This window comes from Rattus rattus, chromosome 2, assembly GCF_011064425.1.
Source record: "Rattus rattus isolate New Zealand chromosome 2, Rrattus_CSIRO_v1, whole genome shotgun sequence".
Lineage (NCBI taxonomy): Eukaryota > Metazoa > Chordata > Mammalia > Rodentia > Muridae > Rattus > Rattus rattus.
The window spans coordinates 69703904-69724281 of record NC_046155.1 but is presented as its reverse complement, the minus strand read 5'-3'; the positions used below and the strand labels follow the sequence as shown (position 1 = coordinate 69724281).

The 20378-nt window shown below is 45.1% G+C and overlaps 1 protein-coding gene across 1 annotated transcript in view; it reads right to left on the bottom strand.

Moving 5' to 3' along the window:
- Positions 1–20378, bottom strand: part of Cpxm2 (carboxypeptidase X, M14 family member 2) — a 110570-nt gene that overhangs the window by 69571 nt on the left and 20621 nt on the right. The window contains exon 3 of the mRNA XM_032892424.1: positions 13493–13602. Coding sequence (XP_032748315.1) covers positions 13493–13602 — 110 coding nt within the window. The remainder of the gene's footprint in view (positions 1–13492; positions 13603–20378) is intronic.

The following is a 20378-nucleotide window of genomic DNA, read 5'->3' as shown; positions in this document are numbered from 1 at the left end:
GGCCTCCAGTGTTTGTTATTCTGATGTGCAGGGACCTCTGATCCCGCACATCATCTCCCCCCAAACTTTATTACTCATGTACCATTTCCATTAAATTACTAGAGGATATAGTTAGACAATAATTAGAATGCTATCACAGGTCTGGGAGAAAGGAGCTGAAACCAACTGCCCATGAGAGAGCTGTATTAGGAGTGTTATTGGCCCCTTGCTCTAGGCACCGTGACGGGGCTCTAAAGGAGAGCCTTCCATTCCAGTACACAGACAGAAGTCCGGGCTCTTCAGGGTTTCCAGCCTAGAAGAGAATTCTCAGACTGATGAAGCCTCACAACAGTAGCTGCACAGACGAGTCAGTGAACCATCCAGGGCTCCTGAAAAGTCGTCCACAGAAACACAGAAAGCAAGAGCTAGCTAAAAGTCACTCATGACCTCAACTCCACAGAAAGTATGCGGAAGCCATTCCAGACTCGGCCCTGGTACAAGACGGAAGGGGGATCGTTTCAGTAATGTAAGCAATTCTAGGAAAACAAAGGTGAAATAGATAAAATGAACTGTCATGGCCCAGAATTATTCTATTTATTGGCTCGGTAGAAAGTAATATTTAAGCAGCTGTTAAAAGGGAAACTAAAAAATTGACAGATTGGGGCCAGCAAGATGGCTCCAAAGGCAAGCATACTTGTCTGATGTTCTGAGTTTCAGACCTGCAACCCCAGGGTGAAAGGAGAGAACCAACTCCCAAAAGTTGTCCTCTGACCTTCACATGGGAGTGCAGGCGTGCCCGTGAGTGCACACATCCACATGTGCACACACACACACAATATACATAATGATAATAATGATGATAACGTGATACCATTTTTATTGAATGTATGAAGAGGGAGTGATTGTGTATTGACCATACTTATAAACAGTAAGGTAGGATCTCCCATAGCCAGAACCCAAAAGCACAGCCAAAAGTTTTTAAACTAATACTTATCAATATGTACACATTACTTATTAGTACTTAAATTCCCCCAAGAAACAATTACAACCACTTGAAAATCACTGCTCATCCCCTGTGCCATGCAGTCTGAGGAGGGTGAAGTGTGGACTATGCTGACAGAAGCCAGCTTCTCTATTACCACAGTCACCCTCTCAGCATTGACTTCTGGATCTTGCTTCTGGAAAAGATGTTTTAAAATGCACGTTGGTTTTATAAAAGCAAACGAAAGACACACAGAAGTTGAGTGGGAAAAGAGAGAGCAGCTCCTACATTGCCTTCCACTCTACAGAACAGCTCCTGCAGGCCGGGCATTATGCGAAGTGCTTTGCTCTTGGCGTTTACGGAAAGGGACTCACTCTGCAGCGTGAAACCACTGAGCTGCATCTCCCACTACCCTCAGCCACCTCTGTGCAGAAACATCTGGAAGCAAATTAAAAAGTCATAGCCGAATGACTGTAACCATTTAGCAATTCTAAGATAATAGACTTACAGCTGCTATTCAGCAGACACAGCCCAGAGCTATTTATACACAAAACAGAGAGAAAAGATAGTTAACATTTTAAAGTAGTTTTGAGAGGGGAAAAAAATGAAAAGAAATGGTGACTTAACAGGTTCCCAACAAGATACTGTCTTTGGTGGTAGGTGGGGGATAATCCCCAAGCGTTAGTGAGCCCTCTGATTAGTGCAGCTAAGTAGCCAATCTAAAGCCATAAAGTGGCATAAGGTGTCTGGGGCTGGAGAGATGGTGTCAGTTAAGAGCACTTGTTGCTCTTGCATAGACTCAGTTCCCAGCACCCATCTTGTTGTAGACTTGCCACCGCCTATAACTCCACCTTCTGGGGAATCCAATCCCCCTCTCCAGCCCCTGAGGTCGCCTTCACACATGTGGAATACACAGTAAGACAGATATAAAAAAAATAAATCCTTAAAAAATAAACCAATATATTTTCAGATGTCTTTAAGCAAAACACCCCGTGCAGTCCAAACTCTGGTCTCTGACGTCAGCTAGAAAGAAGTGCTCAGTGACTTTGAAGCCACTTTTGAAAGCAATCAAAGAAGCCAGTGTGAATACCCAGGGACCGAAACCGAAAACATGGCAGGAGAAACCCGATTAAATAAGCATGAATTGTTTTTAAAAATGAAGAAAGATGTCCATTGGGGGAAAAAATGAAAGAACGTTCATTTTCTAATTCAATTCAACTAAAATTACAGAACTGCTTTGGTCATTATAGTTGCAAATGCATTAAATGAGTTTAATTCTCAAAAGGAGCAGTCAATCACGAATGTGAGTGGGCTCCTTGTGCCCCACTGAGGCAGCACTGTGTGAACAGCCTCCAGGGTCCACACGGCCCAAGCCCTTGCTCTGATACATTGTCTGCTCCATCTCCAAGTAGAGCAGTCGTACTAGATTATCAGTATCAGAGGCTGGGTCGAGGCAACCCTACCAACATAGGCTCATCCAGCCACCCCCAATACCCAGACTAAGGAGGACAAAACACATAGAAAAGCAGAGAAAGGAATGTCGTTCAATGTGGCCACACTGGGAAGGGGGACAATAAAGAGGTCTACTGTCCTAGTTTCATTTCTGTTACTGTGATAAAATATCCTAATGAAAAGAAACATAAAAGAGCGGGGGTAGGGGGCAGGTTTCAGCTTACAGTTCCAAGTTACAGTCCATCATTGTAGGGAAGTCAAGGCAGAAACTTTAAACAGTTTGTCACATCACTTCCACAGTCCAGAGCAGACCAAGACAAAAGTATACATGCTCGCTGGCTTGACTGCTGTGCTCAGTTCAATTTCTCCACTCATAAAGTTCAGGAATCCCTACCTAGGGAATGGTGCCACCCACAGTGGGCTGGGTCTTTTTGTATTAATTAACTTAATTAAACCAAACACCCACAGATACAGTATTACTATCCCTCATTTAGAGTCTCTTCCAGGTGATTCTAGTTTGTGTCTAGTTGACAAATAGGGCTAACCATGACTTTCAGTGACCACCCCATGTCTATCTTTGGGGTCCTGATATGATGTTTCAGGTTTAAACATGGGGCAAGAGCAATGTATAACTAAGCAGTGTTGGTCAAGATGTGGTCTTAAACATCATTAACCCATGGTTGTCTAGGCTCTAGCCTTTGCCTCAAGATATTCTGACAAGCTGTAATAGCTTTGTGAAACCTCTTCCAGGGAGACAAATTCCTCCTCTGACAGGCACCAGGCTTCAGCCTTTTCATTCTCCCAGGTCAACTCTCCTGGAAAATGACCAGTTTCTTTTGGTCCATTGTCTCAATGGTCTTGACATCCCAAGGGTACAAGGGGTCTCTAGGCTTATCTTCATTCCCTCCAGCATATTTAGTCTGTCTGTAAAACAGGATTGAAGTAGAGACCCTAGGAGAGGACTGTTGGGCGGCTAGACAGTCCATGTTAAATAATCTGTAGACTGTCCATCATAGAAGAGAAGGTACTAGGGGAATAAACCAAATTCATTCCATTTTATGGCTGAACCAGCTACAACCTGTGACTCAATTTACTTCCTGGATATACCTTTACTGTCCTGCCAACAGGAAAACTTGGCCCATCTAGCCTGTTGACAAGCATTCTTTCAATGAGTCATCACCATGGCTTAGACATTCATTTTATTTTTGGATTTTGCTTTTCCTTCACCTATCGACCCATTTCCTTGGTTGAAGTTCATCTTTCCTATACATTTTATAGATCCACCTCTTTTGCAGTTAAGCTCCTGTAACTTACTTAATTCTCTATGCTATTTAGAAAGTCCCTATCATCTCCCTACTCTGGGCAGTGACGTAATCATTATTTCTATTTCTCTCTGTGTCTTCTCTTGTTCTGTCGCGGTCTGACTTCATCCATTACATTCTTCTTAGCATCTGCTTTTACCTTGGCTTTCCCTTTTAACTGACACAGTAAACGGTGTGTGTCTATGGGGGTAGATAGAGCATGACAGCTCAGTGCAAATATATAATGTGTGAAGATCGGATCTGAGCAAATGGCATGTCGGAAACCTCACAGGAAATGTGCTTTAATCAGACACATTTTAAAACCCTTTATACAAGCTATTTTAAAATATTCCATTAATTGCTGCTAACCTTAGTCACCCTACTCTCCTGTAGAATGTGTTCACAATGGAAGCTAGCTCCCTCTTCCTCTTTCTCCTCTTCCACCTCCTCTCTTCTTTTTCCTCCTCCTCCTCTTCTTCCTTTTCATCCTCCTCTTCTTCAGACAGGGTCTTGTATGGCCCAGGTCAGCCTCTAGTAGTCCCTAAATTCACAATGGAAGTTGCTTCTGCTACTACTTATGTTTGAAGATTGTGTGTGTGTGTGTGTGTGTGTGTGTGTGTATGTGTGTGTGTCTGGGTGCATATGTGTGCATTATGTATATGTGATGTCCTCAGAGGCCAGAGAGGGCATCAAATCTCCTGGAACTAGAGTTACAAGTGGCTGTGAGCTACCTGACACGGGTGCTGGGAACCAAACCCAGGTCCTCTGCCAGAACAGCAAGTACTTTTCAGCACTCATCCCGTCTCTGACCTCTTGTTCTGCTCCGTCTGATTTATTTTCTTCCTCCCCTTTCCATATAGTGAAGACTGGCCTCCAACCCACTGTGTAGTCAAAGATGGTCTTGAACCCCTGATCCTCTGCCTTCACCTCCCAGATCTGGGATCCCAGGTGTGTACTATAGTGCCAAACCACCACAGACATTTCTTTGGAAGAAAATAAGAAGTGTGTGGCCGTCATTGTAATAAATACTCATTTGAATTTGCCAAGGGATTCATCATTGAAGATATTCAGTTCTGTTATTACCATAAAAATCCAAATTCCCCAAATTCCAGTGTTTTGGCACCTAGCACTCTGTCCCAGACTGCTGCTTGAAGCCAGATACACAACAAAATTCCTTTATGGGAACAGACGGATGGCATGCCTTGACTCAGAAGTGAACCTCCCTGGGATTGTTTTTGCCTCTGCAGCCCTCAGAACACAGCAGTCCCCAGAAAGGCCTTGTGAAGTTGCAGTTAGTTTCATATGGCCAGTCTGTTACTAGAAACCAACAGAGACTAAGCACCATGAAACTGAGTCAGGGCTAAAGGATCAGGCCAGCTTCAGGATCAAAGGTCCAGCCATGGGCAGCCATGGGATGTACAGTAGGAAAACTGCAGAGAAATAGAGCTCCAGGCTCTTCCTTCCATGAAAAATGTGGTCTCCTAGCTAGGAGAGGTGAGGCTCTGGGTGTATTGACACCAAATCTTATGGAGCTGTAGAGCCTCAGTATGAGGGATGAGTCCAGTCATGTGATTATTACACAAGGATAGAACTCATTCGGGGGCTGGCAAGATGGTTCAGCAGGTAAAGGTGCTTAGTGCCAAGTCCGATGACCCAAGTTCAATCCCCAGGACCTACATGGTGGAAGAAAAGTAGTAACTCTGCAGGTTGTCCCTGGCCTCACAGATACATAAATAAATGAACGTAATACTGAAAAAAAAATCACAGTTCAGTAATGTACACCTGACTTCTTGACCCAAGGGAACATAGAACTCTGTACCTTAGCCCACATATCGCTTCAAGTAAAAAAGATCAGATCCCACAACGGGACCCTAATATCTTCTTGAAGATGCTCTGTGAGCACCTTGAAAGCAGTGTTATAGCACTGATGCTGAGGCTTAACATCTACAGACACTCTGTTACAGGAAATGGAGGTAAATGGTCACTTGGGGGTCAATGTGGGTCAGACAAGACAGAGACCACCATATGCCTAACGCTGTGACTAAGCCATCACAATGTAGAGAGTTGGTAACTATGGTGTGCCATGCTTTTCTTGTGACCTCAAAACATTGACCCTTTCATGCCAGCTCTGATCTGAGGCCAGCTTTCCTACCAATGCAGGAGCTGTGGTGACATCCAGAGTCCCAGCCACATGCTTTCAGATGTTCCCTTCCTCTGTTCACATGCATATATCAGCACTTGATAACTATAACTTTAAAGCAGGGACCTCCTGGGGCTGGAGAGAAGGCTCAGCTGTCAAGAGCATGGACTGCTCTTCCAGAGGTCCTGAGTTCAATTCCCAGCAACCACATGGTGGCTCACAGCTGTCTGTAATAGGATCTGATACCCTCTTCTGGTGTGTCTGTAGATAACTACAGTGTACTCATATACATAAAAATAAATGGGGAAAAAAAGAGCAGAGACCTCTAACTTTTGGCTTCTCTGGGACATATTGGACAATGAAGTATTGTCTTGAGCCACATATTAAACCCAGAGGTGTCCAACCCACATACAAGACACTGATGAATGATTGCCGGCATTCATCTAGGCTCCACTGTTACCTGTGCCTTATTCAGTATAAAAGGGGCTGCTTGCCCCCTCTTTGCTCTCTTGCTCCTGCCTCCCCATTCCCCTCCCCCTTCTCTCTCCCCATACTCATAGCTGCCTCCTTCTCCTTCTCCTCTTCCTCCTCCTCTTCCTCCTCCTTCTCTCTCTCTTTCTCTTTCTCTCTTTCTCTCTCTGTCTCTCTCTTTCTTTCCTCTTTCTCTCTCTCTCTCTGCCTTTCTCTGTCTCTACTATCCCCTCAACTCCCCTCCCCATGCTCTGAATAAACTCTATTCTATACTATACCATCCATTGTGTGGCTGGTACCTCAGGGGGAAGGGATGCCTCAGCATGGGCACGCAGATGCATTCCTTCCCCATCACCATACCACACTTCCACCAAACATACCCCTTCCCTCTTCCTTTTTATAAAACACAGCAATGATAGTGTCATCTCTGAAGGTCACACCCAAGAGCTATGTTTGAGTTACAAACAAAATTTCAAAAAAGAAAATCTTGTGTTTTAAGTAAGTTGATGATTTTGTGTTGGCCCCTATTCAGAGCTCTCCTGGGCTACCTGTAGCCTCCAGGCTATGGGTAAGACAGTCCTCCTTAACATCTACAGGGTGAGACATAAATTCAGCACTTGAAAATGACAATTGTGTTAACCTGCTTGGGCCTTTCCTGCTCTAGAAACACCTGATGCTTCAACAGTGGGACCAGTCACTTAGGCTGGGGTACCATAGTTTACCAGCCCCAGTAAAGCTCTTAAGAGACTTCAAAGGATGCTGTGGGGATGAGCCAGGTGGTGAGCCATTGTTAGATGCCTCACCTGAGCACCCGGTGTGGCACAGTGTGTGTCTCCTAGCAAAACAGCCAACATCTTTATCAAGGTAGCTGTGCTTGCTTGCAAGAGACAATCTCAATGAAGCCAGTGCACTGTTGGCATTCTCTAGGAGAATAAGGGACGGTTGGAGCGTGGGAGATGTACAAGGAAGAGCAAAGAATGCCAGCCACTCCCACAGCCAGTTGTATGCATTTCTAACCTGATTGCTTGTGACCTTAGTGGCATTACAATTATAAAGGCCAGGAAAGGTTAATGGAGGAGTATCCACCCCTGTGCCTGTAAGGAAGCCTTAATCCCTGCTTGGGGAAAGGCTTTTTGTAGTGCAGTTTCTTTGGGGTCCCCCACACTCCTGAAAGGATCCTCTCACCTATTGTCCTAGTTTGCTTTCTGAGGCTGTGATAAACACTACAATACATTTTTGCTAAGGCAGGTACCCAAGGCAGGAGCTTGAAGCAGAAGCCAGCAGAGGGTCACTACTTACTGGATTGCTTCCCCTGGCTCTCTCAGCAGCCTTTCTCATACAGCCAGGCCCATGTGCTTAGGGATGGCACTGAGCACGGTGAGCTAGACACTTACACATCAATCAAAACCTGCCCACAGGCAAATGTGATAGAAGCAAGTCCTCAATTCTCAGGTATGTCTAGGTTTGTGCCAAGTTGATAAAAACAAACTCTGACGCCATATTATGTAAGTAAGCCCAATAAAATCATTGGTTCCCCAGGGCAAATTTCATACTTTGGTTTGTTACTGAGACCTCAAGAAGAGGGGGTACACAGTGTTTACATCTTTGCAACATGAGGTTACTCCAAAGACTAACCACAGGCAAAAGATGACAGCAGATTTTAGAGACTGGTTCACAGGAGCTCGTTGAGACTATACTGCTCATTTCCAGGCAATCTGGGCCTCCTCTGGAGCAAAGGGGACCACTGCCTTCTGGGAAGTCAGTGGCAAGTTCTGGGTGCCCTGGAGGGACAATCACTGGGATACTATGAGAGGCCACACTTCCCCAGACTGATAACTGCTTCTCTTTTTCACATCTTTAGAAAATCTGGTCCCTATGTACTGATTCAAGACAAGCCCTGTTTCTTCATTAAACTTATACTATTAAATTCACAGGAAATGTTGCCAAAAAAAAAAAAAATGGAGTCTTAGGGTCATCCCTGCTGACACACTGCAACAGGGGTATGTCAGTGAAAGCTCACTGTTTGCAAACTCTTGTGGGGCAAAACCCAAGTTCCTGGGGGAAATCCCATTCCAAAGACGCTATTCCAAGAGCCTGTGAACAGAAGTTTCCAGAATGAAAGCCATAGCTATGTTAAAGACTCTTCAGGACTGATTAACTGATTCATATTTCCGGTGGTTGTGAAGAGCTGGAATGTTCCAGGTCAAACTGTCTTGGGCTATCTTAATATCTGTTAAGTGCCCTTAACAGCAACTCACTGCCCACCTCGGTGTTTGACCTAGCATCCTTGTGACTATGATGTAAATCCCTTTGGAATGTACCAATAGACCTCTAGAGTCTGCCAAGCCAAAGGCTAAGGATGCTGTCAGATAGTATCTGAGGCCTGCAGCAGAGCTTTTCCAGCTTTGCTGTCGCCTACCTATCTAAAGTTCCCAGTGGTGTATTGAAAAAGTCCTTCCATTCATTCTGTTACTATAACAACCTCATGAAACTTGTCATATTGGGATGTAACATTGGGAGGGACCTGAATCACTGTTCCATAGCCATTATCACTCACATTTGGCCCAGACACTCTCTCTCTCTCTCTCTCTCTCTCTCTCTCCGAAGTAAAAACTGTATTGGCACTGATGTCTGTAATCACAAGACTGAAAACAATAAAAAATAATAGCACAGACATGCGACTCACTGTAGATACCTGACATAGGGCTAGAGAGACAGCTCAGCCAGTGAAGGGCTCATTGTGCACACATGAAGATTTAAGTTTGACCCCCCAAACTCATAGAAAAGCTGGGTACACTCTAAAGCTTGTAATCCTAGCACTGGGATAGAGGAAACTAGTGGGATCTCTGGGAGGTAACTGACTAGTCAACCTGGCCAAATCACTGAGTTCTAGGCCAGTGAGAGACCTTGTCTCCAAAAGATAGATAGCACCTGAAGAATACCACTCAAGGTTAACCTATGGCTTCCACATTCGTACAGTATGTGTGCACTCGAGTGCATTTGTGCAAGTCACACACACATACACACACACACACACACACACGCAGTACAATAGTAGGTTTGATCTTTTGATCTTTGATCCTATGATATGCAATGGAAGGTCTGGGTGCTGCTGATTTCTGGAGGCAAGGAGAATAGTCATAAAGGAAGTGAGCAAGAAATGAAGATGTGCCCACCCTCAGCTAAAGGAAGAGGAAGCAAGGGACTGTACTGCCACAGACTCTGCATCCCCCTGCAGAGGATACTCCCATCAGGAGCAGTTACATGGTCCATCAAACCATCAGTACCTAATCAGTCCTCAGACTCATTGTTCCCCATCTGTGCATGGCAAGAGCCAGAGAGCCGAGACATTCAAACGCAGACTCTGTGACTATGCTGAGTGGGTGTCATTACTCCCTGAACATAATGCCATACTTACCGAATTCAGTACTAAGAGTAGTGGAGAGCAGGTCTAACATATTTGGGAGGATGTGGGAGGGTATTAAAGAAAAAAATCTATGAAGAACTTGGGTCCCCCATGACCTTTGGCCTCTTGATGCAATTCCCCATGGATGTCAAAGAAGGAAAACAAAAAGCAAATGGAAAGCAAAGCTATGTCAGCACCAAGTGCTGTTACTCCATAGTGACCTCACTCCTGTGCCTGCCAGCAAATCTGTCCAGGGAACATTCTGGAAATAAGGACATGTTAGGCTGCAAGAGTGTCAGAACAAAGAAGGGATGGAAGAGAGATACTAGGTGCCTCATCCCTGCAGACGTCACACGTAGACCACCCCTAGAAGCTCAGACAACTTTATAGCATCATCAGGAGCAACCATTTGAGGTTTCAAGCAGCTTAGATTCATGAGCTGCCTCTTCTGGGAAATCTTAGCTGTGTCCCTCCAAGCTCTACCCATTTGCTTTATATAAGTCAAGAGAGTTGATAACGGCACTTGTCTGTGCTGTTCGTGTTAAATTAAATAATGCATAAAAAGCATCGAGTGAGGTGCTAACAGCTCTAGGAGGTAATGTGGCTCTCCCTCTGCTCGGGACCAGAATATCATGAGTACAGTGAGTGAACAGGGCCTTTCCTCATGCTATTTCTGAACTAGGCTAGAGCAGATAGACCTCCACAAGGGAGCACATGGATTCTAAGGAGTATGGATGAGGCCTCTGAGACTCACCAAAGGTAATTCTTCATTTTTAATCCCCTGTAGTCACCACCACACTGTGACCACAGCCAGTTTGAGTATCACAGTCTGTAAGCTGTGCATGCTGTGGCCCAGATGGTAGACCTGGGTGTACCTGCAAAGACCTGGACCAGGGAAGGACTAGACAAAACTTGCTCAAATCCTGATGCAAAAGAAGATGGACTGAAATACAACTTCTAATTCTGATACTTTGGTGGTTCTCACACTTAAAATCCCATTAGCTTGACACGCCTACAAAATACTCATATGTGAGACAAGATGTGGTTATTTTTAAATCGTGGTTCTAATTGTTGTGTGGGGGTGATGTATTCTTAGAGCATGGGCTTTAATTGTGCACCTGGATCTGTCAAATCGTGATGCCTGCGGTGCTAGCTCCAGAAGGTAGGAACTGAAAGGATCGCCCTGACCTAGCCAGCAAGTTGCCTGTGCAGGCCTTATCAAAGCCCACACACGGTGGATTGGGAAGAGAACTCACATAAGCATGAAGACCTGAGTGATCCCTACTACCACATTTTATTAAGTACTGGGAAGGTAGGAACGGGGGAAATCTCTGGGGTTTGCTGGCCAACCAGTCTATCCAATCCATGAGCTCTAAGTTCAGTGAAATAGCCTGTCTCAGAAAACATATGTAAGATACAGGGTGACTGGGGAAGATACTCAGTGTTGACTTCTGGCCTTCACACACATGTGCATAGGTATCCCTACTTACATATACATACACACAACACATATATAAAATATGCTTATGTGCCATGAGCCATGATGTACCTTCTCTGATCAACCCCAAAAAGTGATTGCATCATGGCCTGACTATGAATTGTCCCCTGTAGGTTCATGTATTTGAATACTTGATCTCCAGCTGGTGTAATTGGAAAGGGAATTATGGAAGGCTTTGAGGGTTCTAGGGCAACCTAGTTTCCAGTCCTGCTCTTACTTCTGGATCCACCAAGATATGAATAGGCATGCCCAAGAACCCATTGCCATGGACCTACCTAATAACTCTAGCTGAACGCCTTCCTCACATCATGATGACTATTTGTCCTAAACAGTGGGACAAAATAAATTTCTTTGCCTTTAAGGGTTAGAGCAGCTACTCTGTAATATTAGTTCTACAGATTTCCTCAGAAGAAGGCTCCAGGGTAAACAATTTACCACCTCAGAAAAAAAGAATCCCCATGGAGACAAACAGCACTTATGTGATCCAAATCCCTCCTTTCTCTGTCCTCACCACAGTTGGTAGAGTGGGCCTCTGCCAAGGCATTTATGGAAGGGATCTTGGCTGTTCTCTGGGCTACACCTCTCAAGCATGAAAGACAAAATAGACAGAAAGACCAAAAGGTAAAGACTGTCCCCTGAAGGGGATTGATGCGTGGCCCAGAGATGGTAAGACAGGGCCACATTCCAGCCACACTTCACCAAGTCTCTGGTGACATCCTCTGTGCTCCCCATGTATTGTTGAGCATTTCTGGTCTCTGAAGCATTCACAAGCCAAAGACTAGATCCGCTTCCTGTGGAACTCATGCTCAAGAACTGGGCTTGTTTGTAAGAAACAAAATATGGCAGCTAAGTTGATTGATAATTTGATAGAATCTATAATTTCCTAGAAACAGGGCATGCCTGTGAAGGATTGGTGAACTGGGATGGGAAGACCCACCCTAAATGCAGACAGCACTAGTCTGAGGACTGAGTTCTCAATGGAATAAAAATCAGAAGAGAACTGAGCCCCAGCATTCAGCTTGCTGCTTCCTGATGGTGGACAGGTTGTTACCAGCTGCTTCAAGCTCCTATAATTTCCTCACCATGATGGAGTCTACCCTTGAACCCTGAGCAGAAAAACTCCCAGCAAAAAGAAGAGCAATTACTGCACCAAGAAAGGGTTACAGATGCTCCCTCGGAGGTCTGGAGTTCATCCTCAGGGACCTAGGACTCTGGAGATCAGGTAGTGGTCTCCCCTGGTCAATTACTAAGAGTTAACCTTTACCTTCTTAAAACATACAAAAGGACTTTGTTTTATTATAGTGTATCCCCCACCTCCAACTTTTTCACTGCCCTATCCAAATGTTTCTTTCTTAGCAGCTTCTAAAGACACTTTTAAAAAAAGACCTGGCAATTAAAGAGTCCTCTAAAAGAAAGGAATGGAGTCAGAAGAGGAGTATTCAGGGTTGCACAGAAGAAGGGCCCAGCCCAGCAGGGGACCTCACAGAATAAGGAGCTAAGAGCCAGTGGAGGCCGCCATATGCCTGGCTTTCCTCAAGTCTCCAAACATACAGTGCTGCCTACACCTGGATTGAACCAAGTGTAACATTACATACACCTGAATGTAGGAGAACAGTGGTGCATTGTCACAGAAGCTGAGTCCTACAGGAGTGAGGACCAGCCCATGACTCAGTGGGATTACTATTGCCCTTCAGGCAAGGAAAGTCCTGTTGTCATGAATTGAATGGCTTGTGGAGGTGTGCAGGGGAAGCTCAGCAGAGGGGGGGGGAGAGAGAGAGAGAGAGAGAGAGAGAGAGAGAGAGAGAGAGAGAGTACACCAAGGACCAAGGACCAAGATTACAATAGAACCTTAGAGAGAAGGATACATGTGACCTGCCCATCCCTGAGAGCCAGTGAGGAGCTATGGAACTGTCTGGATGATTTGAGTAGGCCTGGTGATTGCTAAGGAGGAGAGGGATGATGAGCCCATCTCCCTGCTGAGTGATGGACATCTCAGCCATGTCCATGCCTGTTTGTACACTTCATTCTGCTCTTGCCATTTCTAGACAGAGGGCACCCAAAGGGAAGTCCTTACCTCATTGGCCCTGCTTTCTATCTGAATAAGCCCCATCCTCTGCACACAGGCCTGTTCCACAATGCACCCTCACTTTGAGAACTAGCTAACACCCTTCAAATGCCAATCCAGGCTCAAGGGGAACCCTCCCTGTGTCTGTGGCCTAGAGCAATCAGTGGTGTGACCAGAATGCATCTAAGAGACTAGTACCTGGATGTTGAGTCTCCCACGATGGGCTCCCAGACCATAACGCTTTGTTGTGGAGGCATGTAGCTGGAAGTCTGTGATTTTTAATGTTTCCAGACCAAGAGGTGGGCAACCTGGGAAGAACAGGGCTTGTTAGAAACAAAGACAAAGGAAACAGAAGCTTTTCAGAAGTGGCCATGTGCTTTCTTCCCCCAATGAGCTCCCAAGCCACTGGCATGGCCCCTTGCCCTGTCACCCCATGTTTCAGACAGATTAGATCAGTGCAACCACGCATGGCTCCCCGGTTCTCTGTCACTAGTATTTTGCTTTCTGAATATTTGGGCCCTCGGATACCTTCCCTGCTGCTGGCCTTGCTGCCTTTTGATGCCATTTACAACTAAGGCCCCTCAGTCAGCGAATGACACTGGGTAGAAATCTAACAATCCCATGCTTGAGCTCTGAAAATTAATCAGGACTTGTTGATTTTGCTTCAGCAACTCTGGCCTCTGTGTTGCATGGTAATGAGCAGAGCAACATAAATAGAAACCATCTATTGTCTTCTTTCTTGGCAGATTGTGTAGCCATGAGAACAGCTCCTGAGCACAGCTTGACCCTGGAATTAATACCAGGCTGTGACTGCCCAAGTCTAGACTATCGTCCCCACTCATGACAGCAGTGATGGCAGCTAGGCCTGGACCCCAGGTCTCCCAGGCTGGACTACTACTCTCTCATCCACTGGCCTGCCATCATGTAATGAGGCACAGCATGTAGTCATGTAGTGACAGAGCATCCTTACCATCTGACTTGAAGAAGAAAAACTACCTTCAAGTAGGAGTGAATCAAGTCTATTTCCCCCAGAAATATCAGACAACTTCAAACACCAGACGACATGGTCATTGAGGAACTAGAAGTGTCCTAGAATCAAAGGCACTCTGGGAACATATATGTAGACTCAGCAAAAGACTATGGGAGCCTCGGGTTGGAGAGGTCTAGTAGGGTGATAGTGACTTGGTGGATACCTGTATGAGAAGGTTCACTCATGCATCACAGACAGACAAGTTCATACCTGCCAGGAACTAAGTCACCACGTTGTCCTCCCTCAACCTCTCAAAGTGGAAACTGGCACACTGAGACCTGAGGCAAGCCACCAAGAGGTGCCAGCTACCAGCAGAACCTCACAATGGATCTAGCCCTCAGGGTCTAAGCTCCAGCTGATAAAGGGCACTGGGCATCCTTGGGCCTGATAACACCCTCTGGGAAGGGGGGGTTTCCTGGGTTGATAACGGACAGTAGCCATCTTCCTGGCTCCTGCCACAGTGGGGAGCATAACAGATGAGGCCTGTTGTTCTGTTGACACAACACAGGAAGACAGGTCAACTTCCCATGACCAGTTGTTACATGGCTTCTGGGAAATGGTCTTGTAGCAGGGGGCTGGTGAGCCACGTACTGATAGAGCATTGGTGAAGGCCTGTGACGTGAGCAAGAGTAGCACACAGTAAAGAGAGATGTGATAAGAGGCCACACGGGAATGGGGAGTGGGAGAGGGCATGTAAGGCTGCAAGGGGCACATGACTGAGATCAGGCCCTTTCAGTGATCTGGGGAAATGTTAATTAGGAAGGGGGTATCTGTGAAGGCAGACCCATAACTTCCTAACATCTTAGTTTGGGTTTTACTGCTGTGAGCAGATACCATGACCAAGGCAACGCTTATGAAAAACAACATTTAATTGGGGCTGGTTTACAGGTTCAGAGGTTCAGTCCAATATCATCAAGATGGGAACATGGCAGAATCCAGGAAGCCATGGCACTAGAGGAGCCAAGAGTTCTGCTTCTTGTTCCAAAGGCAAACAGGAGAAGACTGTCTGCAGGCAGCTAGGAGATGGGTCTCAATGCCCACCTCCACATTCCTTCAACAAGGTCACACTTCTTAATAGTGCCAATCCTTGGGCCAAGCAAATTCAAATCACACAGCACTCAGGATCTACAGTTACTATGAACCCTCTGCTTCACACGGTTTTGCCCCTCCACCTTCCAGGTCCGGATCTGACTCATGTGGGTGGCATGTCTTTGATATCAAGGGTTAAGTGAGTACTTCTCCATCCTGCCTACCAGGAACTAATGTAGTTTATGTCTTATAAATGAGCAAGGTTGTCCCACAAGCTCTTCTGAAATTCATAATGCTTGCCTCCTATGCTGGGCATCACTGTGGACCTGCTCGGATCTGGAGCATCTTCATGTAATCAGGTCACAAATGCAAACAGTAGCCACTGTCATTTGTGAGACTATTTCAGAGCCACAGAGACACCATTCCAGCCACCACTAACCAGAACATGGAGAATTCCATTACCTCATCTAGCCCTGCAACCTCCATTTCTGTCATTTATAGTCAGACAGGCAGATGCACAGGTAGACAGCCAGATGGACAGATAGCTCAGCACACCAAAATGATCGCTATTCAAAGCATTTCTTCTAGAGAAAGAAAACATCCCCTACATATATAAATATTTTAGTTCAAAAAGGAACTATTTGAATAAAGTTAAATATCTATTAAAATTGCTTCCCTGGTGAGAAATCCCCATTAAAATGCAGGAGGTGCAGAAAGGCATGCCCATAAGTGGGTGTGTCATGAACACACATCCACTGTGACTCCAAAGTTCGATCCCTGCCCTCTGGAGTGGGCTAGGCCACTTATATGTCCATGGCAACAATGGAGTTTCATGTGAGTTACAACTCTCCTTGTGCACTCCTACAGGAGTATCACAGAAGAAACCAAAATTTTCTGCCCCCTTTATCCATAAAACTGCTGTGCAGTGACTTCGGTGTGAGCCCAATAAACACACGGGCTCTTCCAGCTCATAGATCATCCATGAGCCCAGCACTCTAACACTGGGGCTTTTTCCTTATTAGAAGGTGCTATCTTTAGATGGTTTTGTTTGGAAGCTTTTCCTGTCATCCATGCCGAAGTAGCTATCAATGGATCCGCCCTAGGAGAATGCAATGCCCTTGAAAGGCAAAGAGGAAGATAGAGACCATGTGGATGAGTAAGCACTGCTTGGCTGAAGGAAACCAACTGGGTCTCATTAAACAAAGAAGCATCACTAGAGGGACAGCAGGGACAGAGTAGGACAAGGCCACGGCCCCATCACCTAAGTAGCACAAGCCATATTCAGTGCTGCCAGAGGAAGGGACAGACTGGGTGACCCCAGCACCTCATCATTCCTGTGCAGTCTCCGCCTAGCCACCTGCCTGGCCACTGGGACTTGCATGCAATGGGTTGAGAAAGTGTAACAGAAGCTAGATGTGAGTTCACAGCCACTGCAGTGCCTGGGACAAGCATGTGCAGTCCCCTGTCCAGTACTGAGGGTTAATCTGGGTCAAGTGTAGGTCAAGGGTCACAGAGACACAGCAAAGCAGTCAATCTCATGCAGAAAGTTTCTATTGCATCAATTAACCACTCTTATTTGTGACTACCTCACTCTTTACCTTCCACCAATAATTACTGTAATTGCCTTCCTGGGAGTCCCAGGAAAAAAAAAGAAAAAACCAAAGCCTGGTGGCAACTGATTCCCTGCTTGACACAGGACAATATGGTCTCCAGCACAAGGCACTATGAGGCTCAAGACAGACACCATCTGCTGTAAGGGCCCCATTTCTCCAAACAACATTTGAAAACTTATTTTAGAGCCAGTGTGATGGCTCATCAGGTAAAGGTACTTGCTTGCATGCCTAACAACCCCAGTTCAATACCAGGGATGCAGAAGGAAAAGAGAACCAACTGCTACAAAGTTGTTCTCTGGACCCCTCTTGTATACTGTGGTATATACTGGCACTGCAGCACCCATATGCCCCCATTACACACACACACACACACACACACACACTACATGAAAAATTTTAAATATTTTTAAATTAAGAAAAGCTTAAATCTAGACTGGTTTAAAACTTAAGTCTAACTGGTTTAATGTTTAAACCTCTCTCCCACATTCCTTTATACAAAGATCAATAAGGGGACAACTCTGGGCTATAGTCATGTAGTCATGTATTTTCTGGTGAAAGTTACTAGGTCTGTCTCAATATATATACTGAAAGTCTGGCATAGAAAGTCTGTTAGAAAAAGGAAGTTTCTGGCACTAAAGATGAAAAGGTAAGAGTTAGGAAAATTATCTTTTGACTTTTAGACTTTAAATTAATTTAAAGTTTAGAATACTAAAACGTCCTCCACACTGCATACTTAACCCTGACACATTTCAGTATTTCTTGCCTGATTCATTTTCCTCCTCTTGATTCCCTAAGAACATTCTAAAGACTTCCAGAAGAGCTAGTGGGTGTTCAGAGTCAGCAGAGAGATCCTCCTCCCACCCTGCCCTTGCAGGGTCCTCTGCACTGGAGAAAAAGATGAAGAAGGTAATTAAGGTAGCACCCTAAATTTATTCCCACACAGAGGAATGATGGGAGGCCATGGAAATGAACAGAACAATATGGGGACTGAACAGCCATGAGGGCCAAAGAGGAGCCCATGTCACCACAACACATCAAACCATCTGAGATCCCCAGTCCTGCATAGGGCGACAGGCAGTTCCTCTGTCCTGTGCCACAGGCCAAGAAAAAACTAAAGACTACAAAGGAGCAACGGGCAACTTCCTTGGAGCCAACCCTCAAGGCTTCTACTCATCCCTGAAATGACATCTTCAGGACTTCAGACTGTGCTCTGGGTTTTAGATTCCAGCCACAGTGAGGAAAGCCTCTAACAGAAAACCCCAAGGCAGTTTCTCTAGGGCAATGGAGCCCTAGGAAAACCCATACCATGAATGGAGGGGCTTCAAATGCACATGCAACTCCTTAAGATCTAGAACACAGAAGAGCAGAGTAAACAATTGCATTTCAGCTGTTGTTCTTGGCTTGTCTGCAGCTATGTGAGATAACCCAGAGATGACTCACATCTACAGAGGGCTGAATAAAAAGAAATCATAAACGTGTTACCAGCTAAACTATCCATCGACAGCCAAGGGACACTTTCAAATATATGAGTACTTGGAGAATGTACATGTTTCTACCACAACCAAAAATCATGGCTGGGAACTGTAAAGAGTCAGAGTTAAATAGGCACAATGGCGTATAAACCCTGGAAATGGTGAGACTGAGGATCATGCTAACCAAAGAGCCGCAAACATAGAAGCAAAGCAAGAACAAGATGTTACAATGTCTATTCATATTGTCAAGGAAATACCTGCCCTGCCAATACAATATTATCTTCCATCAGTGAGGGTGTTCCTACATTCTTCAAGAAACACTACAGAGGAAGACAGGAATGTAGTTGTACTGGTGATGGGTAAAAGTGTTTCTAAGATTAAGTATCTGAAACCAGTGTTGGAACTGTTTATATTTTGTTACAGCAACAAGCCATGAGATAATTACTATGTATTAAGGCATCAGATGTAAAAGACTTGAGTGCTTACCCAACAGACATGAAGCCCTGGGTTTGATTCCTAGCACTGCATAAAATCATATTTAAAAGAAAAACTAGAATAATGAATGGATTGTGTTTCAAATCCCTTAGAATCCAAGCACTCTGAATGTGGAGGCAGGAGAATAAGGCATTTAAGGTCATCCTCAAATATACAGGCCAACCAGGGTTTCATGAGATTTGGCTTAAAAATGTTTCTGAAATAAACAGGAAACCCATTCACTGCCCTTTATGCCTCCTCAGTATCTCGACATTCTGGTAAACTCTGCTCCACAGCCACACTGTAACTAGGACCTATTCCCCACAATCTGTGCCCCAGGCCAGCAGCCACTACAACAACCTGAGGACAAACTCTACTCTGCCATAAAATCATGCGTGTCTCTGACCATCAAACTGAGTTTCTCCCATTATTTAAAATAGGCTCGAATCCCAAGATGCATGTGGGTGGGAGAACATGGAAAAAAAGTGTGAAAAAAAAGTCTTCGGGGAAATATTAATTAGAGATCTGAGATGTGTCACAATCTGGAGAAGACTGGCAGTCATCAGGGATGGAGCCACTTTCTCATAAGGCATACAGCTCTTGGAACACCCTGTGCTAAATGAAGCTCTGTCTCCCAGCTTCACTTCATCCATGGACGACAGAGATGGAAGCCCCGGCCTCTGGACACACTTCATTAGATCCGTGCCTTTCTAACATTCTTTGCACAGAGGTCACTGTACAGCACTGAAGACTAAGACCCTGGTGTAGCTTTATCAACCCCTAAGGTTCTTGCCACCTCCACCAAGCTATGTATGAGAATAAATTTTAATTATCAACTTGACAAAGTCTAGAATCACCTCATAAAAGAATCTCAATGAAGGATTGTCTAAATCAGATTGGTTGATGGATGTGACTGTAACAGACTTTCTTTCCATTTTTTTAAGATTTATCTATCTGTTTTATGTAAGTACACTGTCACTCTCTTCAGGCACACCAAAAGAGAACATTGGATTCCACTAAAGGTCGTTGTGAACCACCATGCCGTTGCTGGGAATTGAACTCAGGACCCCTAGAAGAACAGTCCATGCACTTAACTGCTGAACCATCTCTCCATCCCCAAAGTAGATTTTCTTAATTTCTTAAATGAGGTGGAAAGATCCTCCCTGAATGTGGACAGATTCACTTCATTGATTGGGCCTTGAAGTAGATTAGAGTCAAAAAGGGCAAGCTGAGCTCTCACGCATGCATCCTCTCTGCTCTTGGCTGTGGATGTGATGTGGCCAGTTACCTAAAACTCCTACTGCTGTAGTAGCCTACAGTAGTGGGCTGTAACAGAGCTGAAACAAGCCCTTTCTCCCCTAACTTGTTTTTGGCAGGGTATTCTATCACAGCAACAGGAATGAAACTAGAACATTCTGTATCGGTTGTTGAACAAATTCCAACAGTAGCTATCGCCTTTAATGTCA